This window comes from Drosophila subobscura, chromosome U (genome assembly GCF_008121235.1).
Source record: "Drosophila subobscura isolate 14011-0131.10 chromosome U, UCBerk_Dsub_1.0, whole genome shotgun sequence".
NCBI classification, from domain to species: domain Eukaryota; kingdom Metazoa; phylum Arthropoda; class Insecta; order Diptera; family Drosophilidae; genus Drosophila; species Drosophila subobscura.
In genome coordinates, this window is record NC_048534.1 from 6275929 (window position 1) to 6293428 (window position 17500).

Below are 17500 nucleotides of genomic sequence, written 5' to 3' on the forward strand. Positions count from 1 at the left end.
ATCTAATTATAAGTTATTCTGTTGTGGCACACGCAAAAGACTGAAGCCTTTTGGTGTCCAATGCAACTGGCAGCTAGATCGATGCAGCTTTTTCTACTAATCTCCCAGATGTCCGTATCCATTAGTTGCGTCAGCTCATTGTAGCTGACGGTGGCCTCAAACACAAGCTTATTGGGGAGGGCTTCCAGTTGCAACCGATAGAGAATCATATTTGGCTCGTCCTGCGGTGATCTTTCCTTTCTCTGGGCACCCCGAATGCCAGACAAGCGCAGCTTACTACAGCGATTCAATAGACTCAGATCGCTCAGAAACTGATTAATTCGCTGTATCACAAAGTGTGACATGGTCTGTATATTATCGCTGAGTGGCAGCGTTCTATATGCCTCGCAGGTGCACCAATGTGGCCTGATGCCCGCATCGTAGCAGCTTCGATTCTTGGGCAGAGCATAAAACAGGCTCTGACAACGAGAATAAGACCGAGGAGACTCATGGTAGACCTGCAGCGAGGCTACATGCTTCAGCATCATTTTAAGATCGTAGGGAGAGCTCAAGCGATGGCGATTTAGCTGCAGGGCCCGGGAAAATCCCGGATGGCATTTCCGAAACCATTTTGGCAGGGTTACAAACAACATGGGCTGACGTTCCTCCAGCTGGTCATCGCGTAGCTTAACCAAGTTGCCAAAACGCATGCCATGATCGCTGAACAGCACCACAATGGCCTCTTCGTAGAGTCCCAATACCTCGAATCGTTTTAGATAGTCAAACAGCAGCTCATCGTGATGCGACGCTTCGGCATGAATCCAGAAAAAGCCAAAGAATGGCTGCGAGCCCCTTACATATCGCTCGATCAGCTGCGTACAATAGTCCAGGGTATGTTCCATGCCTCGTCGTTTCCTCAGACACCGCCTCAGCTTGGGCATGGGCATGGGCCGTAGATAGTGGTCCACGGTGTGCCGCTGGCACATGCCCTTCTCTGGACGGTCTTCAGACATTGCAGTCACGTAGCCGGCAAGCTTAAAGTCCTGCAACACGAACGACAAACGATCCGGGCAGTCCATCAGTTTGTTGTCCCCCACTGCGTTGAAGCCGCGCATCTCGTGCCACTGCCTGCCAGCGAGGAAGTGACTAACATTGGGCAGGACAAGCCGCAGATTGCCACGCGACATTGAATCAATGCCCAGCAGCAGGACACTGGGCTGGCGATTGCTCAGCCTCGGCAGCTCTTCCTTGAGCTGCACAAACGACAAATCCTCAGAGACATGACGTGAATGCATAGCATAACTTCGATTAGCCCTCAGGGCACACTGCAAACGCATTCCCTGCACATGCTTGGGCACCAAATGCTGGTCCCTAAACATCGCTGGTTGTCGTAGTCTGCCATGGTCAATGACCCTGTAAGAACATTCAACGATGGGCTTTTCTTCCCCCGACAACTGTGCTGCCACTTCCTGCTGAATTTTCAGCTGATATTGCTGGCGTTGCGGGTTCCACTTGGACACAATCAGACGAGGATGTTTCGCTATGCAAATTTCTGGGGCACGTGGCCTTTGTCTGACTGACAAAACCCTCAACTGCGGCATCTTACAATTTTCCATGTTCACGTCAAACTTTTCCACTGCATCTTCGATATTCTGATCGATCAGTTTCTGTATGCTAAGGTTACCCCCAATCAGCAGAGCGTCGTCGGAATTGTACACCAAGCCAGAAGATGCAGCGAATACGAGACCCCACAACCGACCCATCAAATACTCCATTGAAACTGATTTCAACAAACCATTTTAACTGATGCAAATTTTCACATTTAATTACAAAGCTGGAACATCGATTGGTTCCAGTGCGACAACAGAATCTGTTTGACTTTTTTCCTCACCTTCCTTAAAATTGATTAGCAAGCTCTGCCACTCGGGATTGGTGTTTCCTTCTTTAAAGCAGAAGCAAAACTTCCTGGCAATTTTATTATTGATGCAGAGCGAATCATTGTGATATCTGTTCAAGCGACTGATGTCTTCTAAATCGAAGTCAACCAACATCTGGCGATCACTGTGGTAGCGCACCGTGGCCTCAAAGTGACCCTCATGTGGAAAGGTACGAAAGCGCAGGCGATAGATCATAATGGTACCGTACAAGGTCTCCTTGTCATTATCAACACCCAACAGCTTCCGCTCAGCATGATCTAGTTCCGCGAGCAACAGCCGATCGCAATGTCTGTTGAAATGGTGCACCAGCATCCAACGATTGATATAATACAGCGTCAGCTTAACAATGTTGTATGCCACTCCGTTTAGCTTAACGGAAAGAAATTCTTTGCAAGTGCACCAGTGATCCCCGATGCAGGCATCCACGCAGCTGCGTTCCTGTGGCAATGGGTGGAAAAGAGATTGACTGGTGGGACAATTTTCCAGCGGAGGAAGATCTTCAGGTTTCGTTGCATTCAGCTGGAGAATGTGCCGCAGCGTGTTGTGTAGATCGTAGGGAGACGACAGGCGGTTTCGATTCAGTTGGAGGGACTGGGCATAACTGGGATACGTCTTGCGGAACCAAGGGGGCAAGTAGATGTGCAGCATGGGCAAACGTTCCTCCAGAAACCCATCTGGCAGGGCGACAAGATCACCAAACCTCTCACCATGATCGCTGAACAGAATCACGATGGCATTTCCAAAGATCTTATGCTTCTCGAGGGTCTTTAGGTAGTCTAAAAATAATCCATCCAGGCTGGAAGTTCCGTAATGATAGTCGTGTGTGAGGGTGCAGCTCCAGAAGAAGCCAAAGGCAGGTTGTTCCAACTCCTCGATTAATCTTTGGGTGAACTGCATACAAAAATCGTACAGATACGAAATGGCTAGTCGTCTACCCACACAATAGTCGTAACCAAATCTCCTGAAGATGTGCATCGACTCAGTGAGGCCCGATAGAAAAGGGCGTAGAGTAAAGTCAGGCGCATTGCCTGATCCTGTGAAGACGGAATCTGCTGTTATATCTTCCCCGTAAGCCGTCGAATAGCCTGCTTCCTTGAAGTCCCTCCATATCCAAGGACACGAGCTATGCTCTTCACATACTTTATCGAGTTGCGCTGGCTTGCCACCAGCCAAAACAGTGCACAGATTTGGAAACGTATTGTCCGCCACTTTGTTGTAGCCTTCCATCTCGAACCAGCCCAACTGTTGCACATATTCGGCAGTCTTTGGCATTGTGCGCTTAAAGTTCATCCGCGACATGGTGTCCAGGCCCAGCATAATGACGCTGGGCTGCCTGGGCAAGGGATGGGACTCAGTCCGTGATGTCTTCGGGATCACTTGCACGAGCGGGAAGGCATCCCGCTGAACGATTCTGGATGCGTTCTTTTTATCACGGCACTCGGCTAATATTCCGCTTATATTCCTATCCAAAGCCATGTTGTCTGTCATGTCGACGGGTGGGAGAAGTCTGTGGTTCTTTCAATTAGTAATCAATCATTCAGATATGTGTCCTACGAACTTACACACTGAAGAACTTTCCGGTGGCATCTTTAACGCTTCTCACCTCTTGATAGCTGCAAGTCAGCTGAGTGATGTTCGGATCCAATTCGACAAGCACTTCGGTATTCACTTGCATCTTGTATGTCTGAAGTTTCAGATCAAAGCTCAGCGTAATCAGATCCGACTCATTCGTGCAAGTCCTCAGTTTGGCTGGAGTGTGTAGGGCCAGGGCCTCGCTGGAGAAGGGATCCGCGTAGGGAATCTTGCACTTGTGACTGTACACAAAGTAACGATTCGCTGGCTTGGCTGTTTTCCTTTGCTTTCTGTACTTAAACAGCAGATCATCATTGCTGCGTGTGGTGTCTAAGCTTTGTGCCGTGGTCATTTTGGAGGACGTTAGGGCTTGCTTCCACTTCCATTCGTAGAATTGCCGATTCAGCACGTGCTGCCACTTGGCCAGCTCGTACAGTCTGTCCAAGCGTGATAGGTGTGCCGTAGTGTTCGCCTGATCCTTGCTATGAGGAAATGGGCCAACGGTGTCATCACCGTCCTTGACGCGGGAAGCATAGTTGGCCCATATAACAACCAAAAGGATCGCAAAGAATATTATACTATATTTTTTGATTTTAATTATTAATTTACGTCTCAACATGTTTGTTCCTTCGTGTGTTTCGTGTTCCATATAATGAGTACTGTAGACATTGGTGTTCAATTGTGATTGGTTTGCGAAGGTTGCTGTGATTTTCTAAAGTTAAGGGAATCAAATTTGAATTTGTTAAAGGGAGATAATGGTCGCACTCCGTTTTTCCAATTTCCAACTCAAAAAAATTACCTAATCATTTGATCTTTAAAATATTGAATCTGTTTATATTTTTCATCACATACATATGTACATATATATGTATGTGGGTCGTGCCTTTCACACCAAGACCAGCCGTTACATTTCCCTCTCCACCGCCAAAGAGCGCACATAAGCATTTGGGTGAGTGTTTGAGAGAGAGAGAGAATAAGTAAGCATTTTGGTACTAATACAAATTCACACTCGAGTACATAATTATTATATTCTGGACGTTGATATGCAATGACTGCACCATCAAGTGGCCCATGCGACACCAAGCCAAAGCCTGTTACGCGCGGAACCCAGAAGAACGCAGCCCTCCTCCCGACCAACCGACCGAGTGGCGCTGCCGCATGACGCGCGGCGCGATTAACCGAACCGGTCGCGAGCATGCAGGAAAGATAGATGTTCGAGGAAAATTAAAACTAAACACAACTTTAGTTGAGCAACTATAGCTAAGCAAGCAAAATTATCAAAGTCAAAAATTTAACTAACTATGGGAGAGGTAGGCTAGTATAAGAGATTTAAGAAGAGGAAGGGAGTGAGTCGAGGATATAATGTGATAGAGGGAATTATAATCAGAGCATAAAACTCTAAAGGGTTCGTGCAAGGCATAATTCGATCTACACATTGGAAGGAACAAAGGAATATAGTTTCTTGTGGATAAAGTTTACGCGGCTCAACAAGTCAGGGATGTCTACATCCCCCTTGATCAAGTTGTGCATAAAAATTACACCAAGCATTTTTCTACGACTAACTAAGGATGGAAGATTTATCAAAAGTCTCACAGATGCATCCCCGTTGAGGCCCGGTAGGGCAAACAATAAAAAGTTTTTCTGTACTGATTCAATACAGTCCTGATGTATGTTGTACTGAGCCGTATTCGAAAATCGGACGAACAAGCGAGGTATAGAGAGTCTTCGTTATATAGGGGTCATCAAATTCCTTTGACCACCTCTTTATAAACCCAAGCACATCCATGGCTTTATTTACCATGGTAGAAATGTGTTCAGAAAACTTTAACTTGGGGTCTAGTTTAACACCAAGATCATCAACTAATGTAATTCTCTCAAGAGAACTACCGCAGAGGGTGTATGGAGCCAGTAAGGGGCTGGAGCGATGAAAAGTCATTACTTTGCACTTCGAGGCATTAAGGTGTAACATATTTGCACAACACCATGACTGAAAGCTATTGAGATCAGATTGCAAGCGAGAGTGAAATGAAATGTCCTTATACTGGACACAGAGCTTAACATCATCCGCATACATAAGTATTCGATAATTTGTTAATACATAATATATAATTAATATATATATATATATATAATATAATTTCTTAAGGGGCCTAAATGGCTACCCTGTGGTACTCCAGAAGTAACCATAACAGGTAAAGATAAGGAGTTTTTGAAAAGGACCCTTTGAGACCTAGAACACAGGTAGCTAGAAATCCATCTCAACAGATTGGGCGGAAACCCTAGAAGGTTGAGCTTTTGTGCAAGAAAAGGAATATTCAATATTCTATTGTCAATCGAAAAACGAAATTTGCATAATTGTTTAGTTTTATTGGTACTACTGATTGATCCACTTTGGATCAACGATTCCATTGCAGAAGCAAAACTTTTTGGCAATTTTATCTTTGATGCAGAGCGAATCATTGTGATATCTGTTCAAGCGACTGACATCTTCTATATCGAAGTCAACCAAAATCTGGCGTTCACTGTGGTAGCGCACCGTGGCCTCAAAGTGACCCTCATGTGGAAAGGTACGAAAGCGCAGGCGATAGATCATAATTTTACCATACATGGACTCCTGACCATTATCCTCGTTCAGCAGCTTGCGCTCGGCATGATCCATCTCAGCGAGCACCAGGCGATCGCAATATCTGTTGAAATTTTCCACCATCATCCAACGATTGATATAATATAGCGTCAGCTTAACAATGTTGTATACCTCTCCGTTGAGCTTAACGGAAATGAATTCGGTGCACGAACAGAAATGATCTCCGATGCAGGCCTCCTTGCAGCTTCGGTCTGCCGGCAAAGGGTAGAAAAGAGATTGACTGGTGGGACAATTTGCCAGCGGAGGAAGATCTTCAGGTTTCGTTGCATTCAGCTGGAGAATGTGCCGCAGCGTGCTGTGTAGATCGTAGGGAGACGACAGGCGGTTTCGATTCAGATAAAGCGACTGGGCATAACTGGGATACGTTTTGCGGAACCAAGGGGGCAAGTAGATGTGCAGCATGGGCAAACGTTCCTCCAGAAACCCGTCTGGCAGATCGACAAGATCACCAAACCTCTCACCATGATCGCTGAACAGGATAACGATGGCTTTTTCAAAGATCTTATGCTTTTTGAGTGTCTTCAGGTAGTCTAAAAATAATCCATCCAAGCTGGAAGCTCCGTAATGATAGTCGTGTGTAAAGGTGCAGCTCCAGAAGAAACCGAAAGCAGGTTGATCCAACTCCTCGATAAATCTTTGGGTGAACTGCATACAAAAATCGTACAGATACGAAATGGTTATTCTTCGACCCAAGCAATAGTTGTAGCCGAACCTACGAAAAGTTCGCATCGACTCAGTGAGGCCCAGCAGAAGAGGACGCAGATAAAAGTCAGTTGGCAATTGACCAAATCCGACACCGGGGCCAGTGAAGACGCCGTACTGCAATACATCTTCGCCGTAAGCAGTCGAGTAGCCTGCTGTCTTGAAATCCCTCCAAATCCACGGACACAAATCTATGCGGACATTGCTTGTCACAGCACAGACTTTTTCTAGTTCCTTCGGACTGCCACCGGCCATAACAACACAGAGATTTGGAAACGTATTGTCCGCCACTTTGTTGTAGCCTTCCATCTCGAACCAGCCCAACTGTTGCACATATTCGGCAGTCTTTGGCATTGTGCGCTTAAAGTTCATCCGCGACATGGTGTCCAGGCCCAGCATAATGACGCTGGGCTGCCTGGGCAAGGGATGGGACTCAGTCCGTGATGTCTTCGGGATCACTTGCACGAGCGGGAAGGCATCCCGCTGAACTATTCTGGATGCGTTCTTTTCATCACGGCACTCGGCAATTATTCCGCTTATATTCCTATCCAAAGCCATGTTGTCTGTCATGTCGACGGGTGGCAAAATTCTGTGGTTCATTAAATCAGTAATCAATCATTCAAATATTAATGTTTCTATGAGTCCTACGAACTTACACACTGAAGAACTCTCCGGTCTGATTCTGTCCGCGTCTCACTTCTTGATAGCTGCAAGTCAGCTGAGTAATGTTTGGATCCAATTCGACTAGCACTTTGGGATTCACATGCATTTTGTACTTCTGTAGTTTCAGGTCAAAGCTTAGCGTAATCAGATCCGACTCATTCGAGCAAGTCCTCAGTTTGGCTGGACTGTAGATGGTCAACGACTCGTTGGAGAAGGGATCCGCGTAGGGCATTTTGCACCTTTGGCTGTAGACAAAATACCAATTCGCCGGCTGCGCTGTCACTTTTGTCTTTCGGCTTTCTAGAAATCCGATATCCCTGGCTGTGGTCTCGTATTCTTTAGTCGTCTCGGAGGTGTTCGTTTGTTCCTGCTCCTTCTTCAACATGTAGTACTCTCGATACTTCAAGTGCTTCTGCTTGGCCAGTTGATACAAACGTTCCGACCGGGATAAGGTCTCCCTAGCCTGGTCCTCGGCGCCAGAATTCGGTACGGCGGCATTATTCTTAGCATTCCAAAGATTGCCCCATATGAATATCAAGAAGACTGTTAATAGTAAAATTATGAACTTTTTTATTTTGAAAATTGATCTACGCGTCAACATTATTTCCTGTTAGTGTTGTGTGGCTTCCATTCGGAATTTTTTTTTTTTGAGCCGTCTTTCAACTTTTTATTTAAGATCTGTCAGACAATTATTAAATTTCCTCTCTGGGTACTTGGCAATCTTATTTCAGTTATCATTATTAGCACTTATCATTACTAGCATTTGAAACGCTGACGTTTGTTCGGTTCGGTTGTGGCAGCCAGATGAGAACTTAACGCTCCATGGCATGTGCCAATTCGGAATTAAAGTGAGTTTTGTTTAGAGAGTTGTTCGTTGGGTTATTTTTTAAGGAAGTGTCGTTGTGATTTCCGCCTAAAAAGTTAGTTGATTGCTTAGCTTAGGCTATGTTAATCCGGACACCCCTTCCCTCAGTTACTTTACTCCGTTACTTCCGCTACTTTTTATACCCGGTACTCGAAGAGTAAATAGGGTATATTGTATTTGTGGGGAATAACGGTTGTATGTAACGCACAGAAGGAAACGTTTCCGACCCCATAAAGTATATATATTCTTGATCAGCATCAATAGCCGAGTCGATTGAGCCATGTCTGTCTGTCCGTCTGTCCGTCCGACTGTCCGTCTTGTTTGTCGGCTAGTTCTCAGAGACTATAAGAGCTAGAGCCACCAGACTGCTGTATGCTCACACTGAAACCAGTGTATTTCAAAAATTAGCCCCGCCCCCTTCCACCCCCGCAAAAATGCGAAAACCTACCAAACCTACAATTTTGAAGATAAAAGAAAACTAAAAACTCCATTCCGTAGGGAATGACTATATCTAGCAGATCACCACATCCGATTGGATCAATATTATAGCCGCAATGAAGAAATTAATTTCCAGTGGGTAAACCCAACCCGTCCCGCAGCTTTTGTTGTTTTTTAACATTCTCTCATTCACACTCTGCTTCGCGCAGTTTGATACCTCTGCCTCTGCCGCGAGTCTGCAGTGTTGGTCTAGGGAAGGGGGGCGAGCTAAAGGAGCGTGTTGGTGTGAGAAGTGTTGTAGATGTAGATGATAGATGAAGAAAAAATTTAAAATTTGTCAAAACACCGCTGAGGTGCAGATGTAGTACTGAGTGCCGGGTATAAAAGTTGTGACGCCTAAGAAGCGTCTCACACGTCCCTTCTCGTTTCCTCTACATCTGTCGCTATTCTCACACCAACACCAGGCTCGGGGAAGAGTCTTTGAGAGAGAGAATGTGAAAGGAGCAGCGTAGAGAGCACTCTTAATATTGTTTTCGAGCTTTAGAAACATTTAAATGGAAGCACATAATTCATATATTGGGATTGAAATCATTGAGATATTTGTTGTGATGACATTTGAAGAATGAAATTTATGTAATTTGGAAAACAACTCTTTTGGTACTATTGATTGGTCCATTCGGGATTGAAAATACCACTGCAGAAGCAGAACTTTTTGGCAGTTTTATCATCTATGCAAAGGGAATCCTGGTGGTATCTGTTCAAGCGACTCACATCTTCTATATCGAAGTCAACCAATCGCTTGAGATAGCTGTTAAACCGGACCGTGGCCTCGAAGCGACCCACAGGGGGATTGGTGTGAAAGCGCAGACGATAAATCATAATGTTACCATACATGGACTCTTCCCCATTATCCTCGTTCAGCAGCTTCCGTTCGGCATGATCCAGATCCGCGAGCAACAGGCGATCGCACACTTTGTTATGACCTTTCAAAACTAACCAACGATTTATGTAGAAAAGTGTCAGTTTGACTAGGCTATAGGCCTGTGCGTTGAGCTTAACGGCAACGAATTCTTTGCACGTACACCAGTGATCTCCGATGCAGGCCTCCTTGCAGCTGCGTTCCTGTGGCAATGGGTGGAAAAGAGATTGACTGGTGGGACAATTTTCCAGCGGGGAAGATCTTCAGGTTTCGTTGCATTCAGCTGGAGAATGTGCCGCAGCGTGTTGTGTAGATCGTAGGGAGACGACAGGCGGTTTCGATTCAGATAAAGCGACTGGGCATAACTGGGATACGTTTTGCGGAACCAAGGGGGCAAGTAGATGTGCAGCATGGGCAAACGTTCCTCCAGAAACCCGTCTGGTAGTTCGGCCAGTTCACCAAATCTCTCACCATGATCGCTGAACAGGATCACGATGGCTTTCTTAAAGATCTGATGAGTCTCGAGTATCTTTAGGTAGTCCATGAATACGCGATCCAAACTGGAAGCTCCGTAATGATAGCCGTGGGTGAAGGTGCAGCTCCAAAAGAAACCGAAGGCAGGTTGATCCAACTCCTCGATTAACCTTTGAGTGAACTGCAAACAAAAATCGTACAGATACGAAATGGCTAGTCGTCTGCCCACACAATAGTTGTAGCCAAATCTTCTGAAGGTGTGCATCGACTCAGTAAGGCCCGATAGAAAAGGGCGTAGATAAAAGTCGGTAGGGGTATAGCGAAACCCGGATTCACTAACTGGGAAGACGGAATCTGATGCTATATCTTCCCCGTAAGCCGTCGAATAGCCTGCTTCCTTGAAGTCCCTCCATATCCAAGGACACGAGCTATGCTCTTCACATACTTTATCGAGTTGCGCTGGCTTGCCACCAGCCAAAACAGTGCACAGATTTGGAAACGTATTGTCCGCCACTTTGTTGTAGCCTTCCATCTCGAACCAGCCCAACTGTTGCACATATTCGGCAGTCTTTGGCATTGTGCGCTTAAAGTTCATCCGCGACATGGTGTCCAGGCCCAGCATAATGACGCTGGGCTGCCTGGGCAAGGGATGGGACTCAGTCCGAGATGTCTTCGGGATCACTTGCACGAGCGGGAAGGCATCCCGCTGAACTATTCTGGATGCGTTCTTTTTATCACGGCACTCGGCTAATATTCCGCTTATATTCCTATCCAACGCCATGTTGTCTGTCATGTCGACGGGTGGGAGAAGTCTGTGGTTCTTTCAATTAGTAATCAATCATTAAGATATGTGTCCTACGAACTTACACACTGAAGAACTTTCCGGTGGCATCTTTAACGCTTCTCACCTCTTGATAGCTGCAAGTCAGCTGAGTGATGTTCGGATCCAATTCGACAAGCACTTCGGTATTCACTTGCATCTTGTACTTATGTTGTTTTAGATCAACGCTCAGCGTAAGTAGATCCGAGTCATTCGTGCAGGTCCTGAGTTTGGCTGGACTGTAAATGGCCAAAGCCTCGTTGGAGAAGGGATCCGCGTAAGGCATCTTGCACTTTTGGCTGTAGACAAAGTATCGGTTCGCCGGCTGTGCTGTCACTTTTGGCTTTCGGTTGGCTAGGTATTCGATATCCATAGCTGTGGTCTCGTACTCTTCAAAAGTCTCGGTGGTGGTAGTTTGTTCCCGCTCCTTCTTTAACATGAAGTACTCCCGGTCCTTCAAGATTTGCTGCTTGGCCAGGTGACACAATCGCTCCGATCGGGGTGTGGTCTCCCCATCGTTTTTTTTCTGATGATCCGCAGGAATCGTTGCTGCATCATCCTCGAGATTGGAATGATTGACCCATATGAAAATAAAGAGGAGGCTAAAGAATATAATTGAGCACCTCTTTATTTTGAAAAATGATCTACGTCTCCACATGTTTGATCGTCCGTGTTGTGTGGATTCCATTTGGAATTAAAGTGAGTTTTGTTTTGTTGGGTGATTGGTGAGGGAAGGGATGCTGTGATTTTTGATAATGAAATCAAACATTAAGCTTGAGGCTAGCGTTGACGAACTCCTCATTCGACTCATCATACTCGTCCTCTCGATCCTCCAGCCAGCCATAGCGCACTTTTCTCTTTTTGTTTGTGTAGACATCAACGTCAAGCAAATCGACTACATTGGGGGTCCTCTCGTGGCAGACACACATTTTCTTGGCCAGCAAATCCTCCACACAATACGATTCATTGCGATAGGAGTTCAGTCGACTTATCTCCTCCAGTTCAACATTCACATTCTCTGCGTTACCCTTACAGCTAACATGGCATCGAAATTTTCCATCATTCGGTAAGGTGGTGAATTCCAATTGAAATGTCTCCATGCCATTGGTCGGACCAACTTCAACGCCGGCGCTATTAAAGTGCAGCTGGCGCTTGGCTTTCAGTATATTGCTGACGTACAATTTGTGGCAGTCGGTGTCCAGATTCAGCTTTGCCATATACTTGTTCATCCGATAGACAACAAGTCGGCCCAGTGTGGCGGCCAGACCCGTGATGGACACTGGCACGAAGGTCTCGCAGGCGCACCAGTGGATGGGAATATTGGCATCACGGCAGCCTCTGTTGCGGGGCACCACTCGAAAGATGGAACGGCAGCCGAGGCAGGAATAGGTCTTCATAAAGTCTATGCCTGGACGTAGCTGCTCCACAATGGACCTGATGCCCAGATACAGATCGAAGTTGGAGGTAAGACGATTCCGGTTTAGCTTCAGGGCGCGCGCCGCCTTTGGGTAGGCGCGACTATACGAGGGCGGCAGATAAATGTGCATCATGGGCAGACGCTCCTCGAGAAAGCCCGAGGCATGATTCGCCAAAGCGCCATACCTCGCCCCATGATCGCTGAACAATATGACAATGGAATTGTCAAACAGCCCGAGCTCCTTGTACTGCTCCAAGTAGCTGACGAAACTCGCATCCAGATTGGCGCCACCGCTGTGGTCGTCGTGGGTTAAACTGCTCGTCCAGAATAGACCAAACAGCGGCTTTGGGGACTCGTGAACAAAGCGCTGGATCAGCTGCTTGGCATAGTCAAAGACATAGCTGTAGCTGTGCCTGCGGCCCAGGCAGTATTTGTAGCCCAGATACTCCATCGACTTGAGCACATGCTCGAGGACCATGAGGAAGGGGCGCAGATAAAAGTCCACCGGCTTGCGTACAAAGCCCGCCTTCAAATAGTTGAATGTCGATATCGAGGGCAGGTCCTCCGCATAGGCCGTCATGTAGCCCGCATTGTGAAAGTGATCCCACAAAAAGGGAATGTAGTTGAAGCAGCCGGGAGTCTTCAAGTTGCAGCTCTTTGCCCATTGCTTGGGACTGCGACCCGTCAGCACGGCCACCAGATTGGGCAAAGTGTTGTCCCCCACCTTATTGTAGCCCTCCATCTCGTACCAGCCTGCGCGACGCACAAACTTCGAGGTGAGCGGCATTGTGCGATGGAAGTTCATGCGGGACATGCTGTCGATGCCAAAGAGCAGGACATTCGGATGGTCCTTTGCGCGCCCCTCATCATTCGTTTCGTTGCGATTCTCCGGATATTGGGCAAAGCAAAAGGCATCGGCCTGCACCACTCTCGAGACGTTATTGATGTCATTGCAACTGGCAACCAAGCCCAAAAAGTGTCGCGGAACAACAAAATCACTGTCAAAGAGTTCAGCATGACGGGCCCTGCAAAAGAGAGTCAATCATCTGGCTAAAAGATCCTTCAATTACTCACATGGCAAATGTATCATTAGTGCCCGCCACTGTCTCATAATAGAAGCATGCATAAGCCGTGTAGTTGGAAAAGTGAGTCTTCATCAGTTCGTGATGCAGGTGCAATGTGTAGTGCCGCTTTTCGCGATTGTAGCTAACGCTGAACAAATCCGGATCTGTTGTGCATTCCTTATAGGGCATTGGCACTGCCAACTCTTGAAACTCTTTGGATAGTGCATCCACATAGGGTATCTTGCACTTGGGACTAAACACAAAGAACTTTTCGGCAACATTTTCGGGTTTTTCCTCTATCTTTTCGCTGGTAGATGTTGGCAGATCCAAAAGGGGTTTGGCTGGAAATTCTCTGGGGTGCGATCTGTTAATTTCTGCCAAATCCAAGCGAGTTGTTGGCTCAACATCTGCTTTCCTTGATGGATCGCAAATGTAGTAATAGAGTGTCAAGACCAGCAGCAGAACGATGGCACAAATCACAGCCTTGCGTGTAAAATTGTATCGAAACATAGCTCGAGTTTGAAGAATTTATTGTGTGTGTATTTATTTCTGTAATTACAGGGCACACTTTTTTCCCAACTAAGTTGTGGAAGTGTTACCGCAAACATTACCGAAAGCATGATGAAAGAAAACGAGCAGAAACCTCGCAGAGAGCGAAATGAAAGAAACAAACCGCAGCATGCAGCAGGGCACATCGGTTGGCTTGTGTTTTAAGCCTGGACAACGTTTAAAAACCCTTTCTTTGTACTTTAATTTGTATTCCTAATTCTTAATAACTTCTTAAATTAATCGAGATTTGAAAGCTCTATGGCTTGAGGTCACTTAAGCAAATGCAATATAATTTAGCAATTTTATCGTCAATGCAGTTGGAATCTTCCTTGTAGGAGTTCGTGCGACTGATTGTCTCCACTTTCACCTCGGCCTTTTCGGTGACATTGTTAAAGACAACCGTGGCCTCAAAGTCGGCGCTGTTCTGTTGTACCTTGAACTTGGTGCGATAGACGGCCTCCTCCAGTTGTGGCAACTCATCGTGCCAGCTAATGGCTAGACCCGTTTTGATTTGCGTATTGTGGACATAGTTTAGGGACAGATTGCTGCACAAATGGGAGAGATTCTTTTCCGCGAAATACTCATTCATGCGGGGTATTACGCTCTTGGCCACACGATCCGCCCACTCCAGATCGGAGATGGTTCGATATGGCTCACAGGTGCACCAGTGCTCATCGATTGCCGCCAGGGCGCACGTTCGGTCCTCGGGCAGTGGATAGAACAACGACTGACAGGTGGGACAGTTGTAGGACTTGGGCAACTCGCCTCCACCGCCAATCTCAATGATGTGTTTGAGCGTATTGTGCAGATCAAAGTTCGAGCTCAAACGATTCTGATTAAGCTCCAGAGCACGGGCATAGCTGGGGTATTCCTCGCGAAACCAAGGCGGCAGATAAATGAACATCATGGGCAGCCGCGACTCCAGGAAACCCGATTTCAGGTCTCTTAACTTGCCAAATCTCGTGCCGTGATCGGCAAAGAATATCATTATGGTGTGCTCGAAGGCCCCATCCATTTGGTAGTCCAACAGATCGGTCAGCACTTTGTTCTGCATGGACGAGGGCATGAAGGGATCGTCGTGGCTGTAGTGATTTGTCCAGAACATACCCCAAATGGGTCGCTCCTTTACATATCGCTGCATAAACTGCCTGCAATAATCGTAGATATAACGATTCACCACACGACGACCCATGCAGTAGCGCATATACTGTCCAGGCAGCCGGGTCACCTCTGTCTCCACCTCCAGTGCCCGCAGAAAGGGTCTGAAATAGTAGTCCGTGGGCTTCTCGGTGAATCCAGGCTTGAGATAGTTAAACGTATTCGATCCACTCTCATCCTCCGCATAGGCCGTCAAGTAGCTGGCATTACGGAAGTAGTGCCAAATCATTGGCATTTCCTCAAAGCAGCCGGACACGTCCGTGTCGCAGACTTGCGACTTGGCAGTGTCCGGTGAATAGCCACTGAGAATGGCAAATAGATTGGGAAACGAATTGTCAGCGACCTGGAGGGAGAGCAAGAGGGAGAAAAATACTTCTAGTATCAGCAAACAGAGTGTGTCGTGGAGTCGAACCTTATTGTAGCCCTGCATCTCATACCATCCTTCACCCTGCAGAAACTTGTGCACCTTTGGCATTGTACGCCGCAGATTGATGCGTGACAATGAATCAATGCCGTACATTATAACGCTTGGCTTTCGGGGCACCAATGGCTTCTTCATCTTGGGTGTGGGCTCCACTGGCTGATATTGAATAAACACAAAAGCATCCCGCTGCAGCACTATGTGTGGCTCCTCTGCGGTCTGGCACTCCAGCAGCATGCCCTCCACATGCTTGGGCACCACATAGCCGTCCGTAAAGTATTTATCTGCCTTGAGTCTGTAACAGAGACGGTAATTTGTTTCCCAAAAATTTGATTTCATCTCTAACTATTACTTGTCGTAGGTATCTATTTCCTGGCCGTAGCTAATTTCCTCATAGAAGCAATTGTACTCCTCATCGGTAGAGTTGAGCAGCTGCAGTGCCACCTCCTGATTGATGTGCAACACATAACGCTGCTGCAACGAGTCATAGTGGGTCGTCACAAGATCACTTTCATTCGAGCAACCAACATAGGACTGTGGCTTGTAGATTTTCATAACCTCCTCATTGAATGGGTCCACAAAGGGTATATGACACTGGGCAGTGCGCACAAAGTATTTTTGGGGTGTCTTCGGCACCTTAACAATTCGCGATATCAGGGAAATCGTATTTCTATTCGTCACATTCGGTAGCTGATTTCCCTTCGGTATGGACAACACGCAAATGATTAAAAGTAGGCAAAAACCAAAGAACCATTTGTACAGTGGATGTGCGGCACGAAAGCGCGAATCCATGTTGTGCCAACGACCACAAATTCTACGCAACTGAAGCGCACCCAATGTCCCGCAAAAGAACGAAGACAGAGGCACTGAGACCCTCTGTGTGACATATAGCCGAATACCTGCCTGATTTTAATAGTTCTTCGAACTGTTATCACACACAATGCTGTGCCCCAGCGGTGCTCTGTTCTGTTCTGTTCTGCCCTGCCATGCTCTGCTCTGCTCTGCCCTGAATGCGTAGGCATTCGGTAATTTGGTAACTTGTTCCGACTGCACGTTCAAGTGGGCGTTCGACCAATTTTATCTGCCACTTTCCATAATTGTGACATGCCCGAGCAATTAACAGTCAAAGAAGCATACTTAAGAGGCATTTCAAAGTACTTTAAAGATTGTTTTTCGGGTGCAGTAAAACAGAGAAAGACGAGAAGGGACGTGTGAGACGCTTCTTACGCGTCACAACTTTTATACCCGGCACTCAGTACTAAATCTGCACTTTAGCGGTTATTTGTCAAATTTTACATTTTTTCTTCATCTGTCATCTACATCAACAACACTACTCACGCCAACACGCTCCTTTAGCTCGCCACCCTCCCCTAGAGACACACACTGCAGAGTCGCGGCAGAGGCAGCGGCAGAGGCAGAGGCAGTGACGTGTCAGGGGCCAGGCCATAAACAGCGCGAAGCAGAGTGAGAATGCTGCGGGACGGGGTGGGTTAGGCCACTGAAAATTTCCCCATTGTGGCTATAATAATGATCCAATCGTATCCCAATTTGGTGATCTGATAGAAATGGTCATTCCCTACGGAATGGCGTTTTTAGTTTTCTGCTATCTTCAAAATTGTAGATTTGGGAGGTTTTCGCCCTTTTGCGGAGGCGGAAGGGGGCGTGGCTAATTTTTGAAATACACTTGTAACAGTGTGAGCATACAGAAGTCTGGATGCAAAATTTGGTGGCTCTAGCTATTATAGTCTCTGAGATCCAGGCGCTCATAAGGACGGACGGACGGACGGACGGACGGACGGACGGACGGACGGACGGACGGACGGACGGACAGACAGACATGGCTCAATCGACTCGGCTATTGATGCTGATCAAGAATAT

General features: G+C 46.8%; 6 protein-coding genes across 6 annotated transcripts; all 6 read right to left on the reverse strand.

Moving 5' to 3' along the window:
* Positions 1 to 2: 2 nt before the first annotated feature.
* LOC117901101 lies at positions 3 to 1754 on the reverse strand. Its single transcript, XM_034811729.1, has one exon. The coding sequence runs from the start codon at positions 1752 to 1754 to the stop codon at positions 3 to 5; it is 1752 nt and encodes a 583-aa protein (XP_034667620.1).
* A 43-nt stretch (positions 1755 to 1797) lies between these two features.
* Positions 1798 to 4129, reverse strand: LOC117902510. The gene is made up of 2 exons (XM_034813933.1): positions 3479 to 4129; positions 1798 to 3423 (listed from the first exon to the last, which is right to left on the reverse strand). Exons 1-2 carry the CDS (start codon positions 4105 to 4107, stop codon positions 1806 to 1808), a joined length of 2247 nt encoding a protein of 748 aa, XP_034669824.1. The 5' UTR covers positions 4108 to 4129; the 3' UTR covers positions 1798 to 1805.
* A 1732-nt stretch (positions 4130 to 5861) lies between these two features.
* LOC117902513 lies at positions 5862 to 8120 on the reverse strand. Its single transcript, XM_034813937.1, has 2 exons — positions 7491 to 8120; positions 5862 to 7423 (listed from the first exon to the last, which is right to left on the reverse strand). The coding sequence occupies exons 1-2, from the start codon at positions 8096 to 8098 to the stop codon at positions 5863 to 5865; spliced, it is 2169 nt and encodes a 722-aa protein (XP_034669828.1). The 5' UTR covers positions 8099 to 8120; the 3' UTR covers position 5862.
* A 1694-nt stretch (positions 8121 to 9814) lies between these two features.
* Positions 9815 to 11704, reverse strand: LOC117902516. Its single transcript, XM_034813940.1, has 2 exons — positions 11061 to 11704; positions 9815 to 11005 (listed from the first exon to the last, which is right to left on the reverse strand). Exons 1-2 carry the CDS (start codon positions 11699 to 11701, stop codon positions 9829 to 9831), a joined length of 1818 nt encoding a protein of 605 aa, XP_034669831.1. The 5' UTR covers positions 11702 to 11704; the 3' UTR covers positions 9815 to 9828.
* Positions 11705 to 11722: 18 nt separating this feature from the next.
* On the reverse strand, positions 11723 to 14033 carry LOC117902511. The gene is made up of 2 exons (XM_034813935.1): positions 13505 to 14033; positions 11723 to 13455 (listed from the first exon to the last, which is right to left on the reverse strand). Exons 1-2 carry the CDS (start codon positions 14002 to 14004, stop codon positions 11775 to 11777), a joined length of 2181 nt encoding a protein of 726 aa, XP_034669826.1. The 5' UTR covers positions 14005 to 14033; the 3' UTR covers positions 11723 to 11774.
* Positions 14034 to 14202: 169 nt separating this feature from the next.
* Positions 14203 to 16456, reverse strand: LOC117902514. The gene is made up of 3 exons (XM_034813938.1): positions 15975 to 16456; positions 15614 to 15917; positions 14203 to 15544 (listed from the first exon to the last, which is right to left on the reverse strand). Exons 1-3 carry the CDS (start codon positions 16412 to 16414, stop codon positions 14300 to 14302), a joined length of 1989 nt encoding a protein of 662 aa, XP_034669829.1. The 5' UTR covers positions 16415 to 16456; the 3' UTR covers positions 14203 to 14299.
* Positions 16457 to 17500: the final 1044 nt, after the last annotated feature.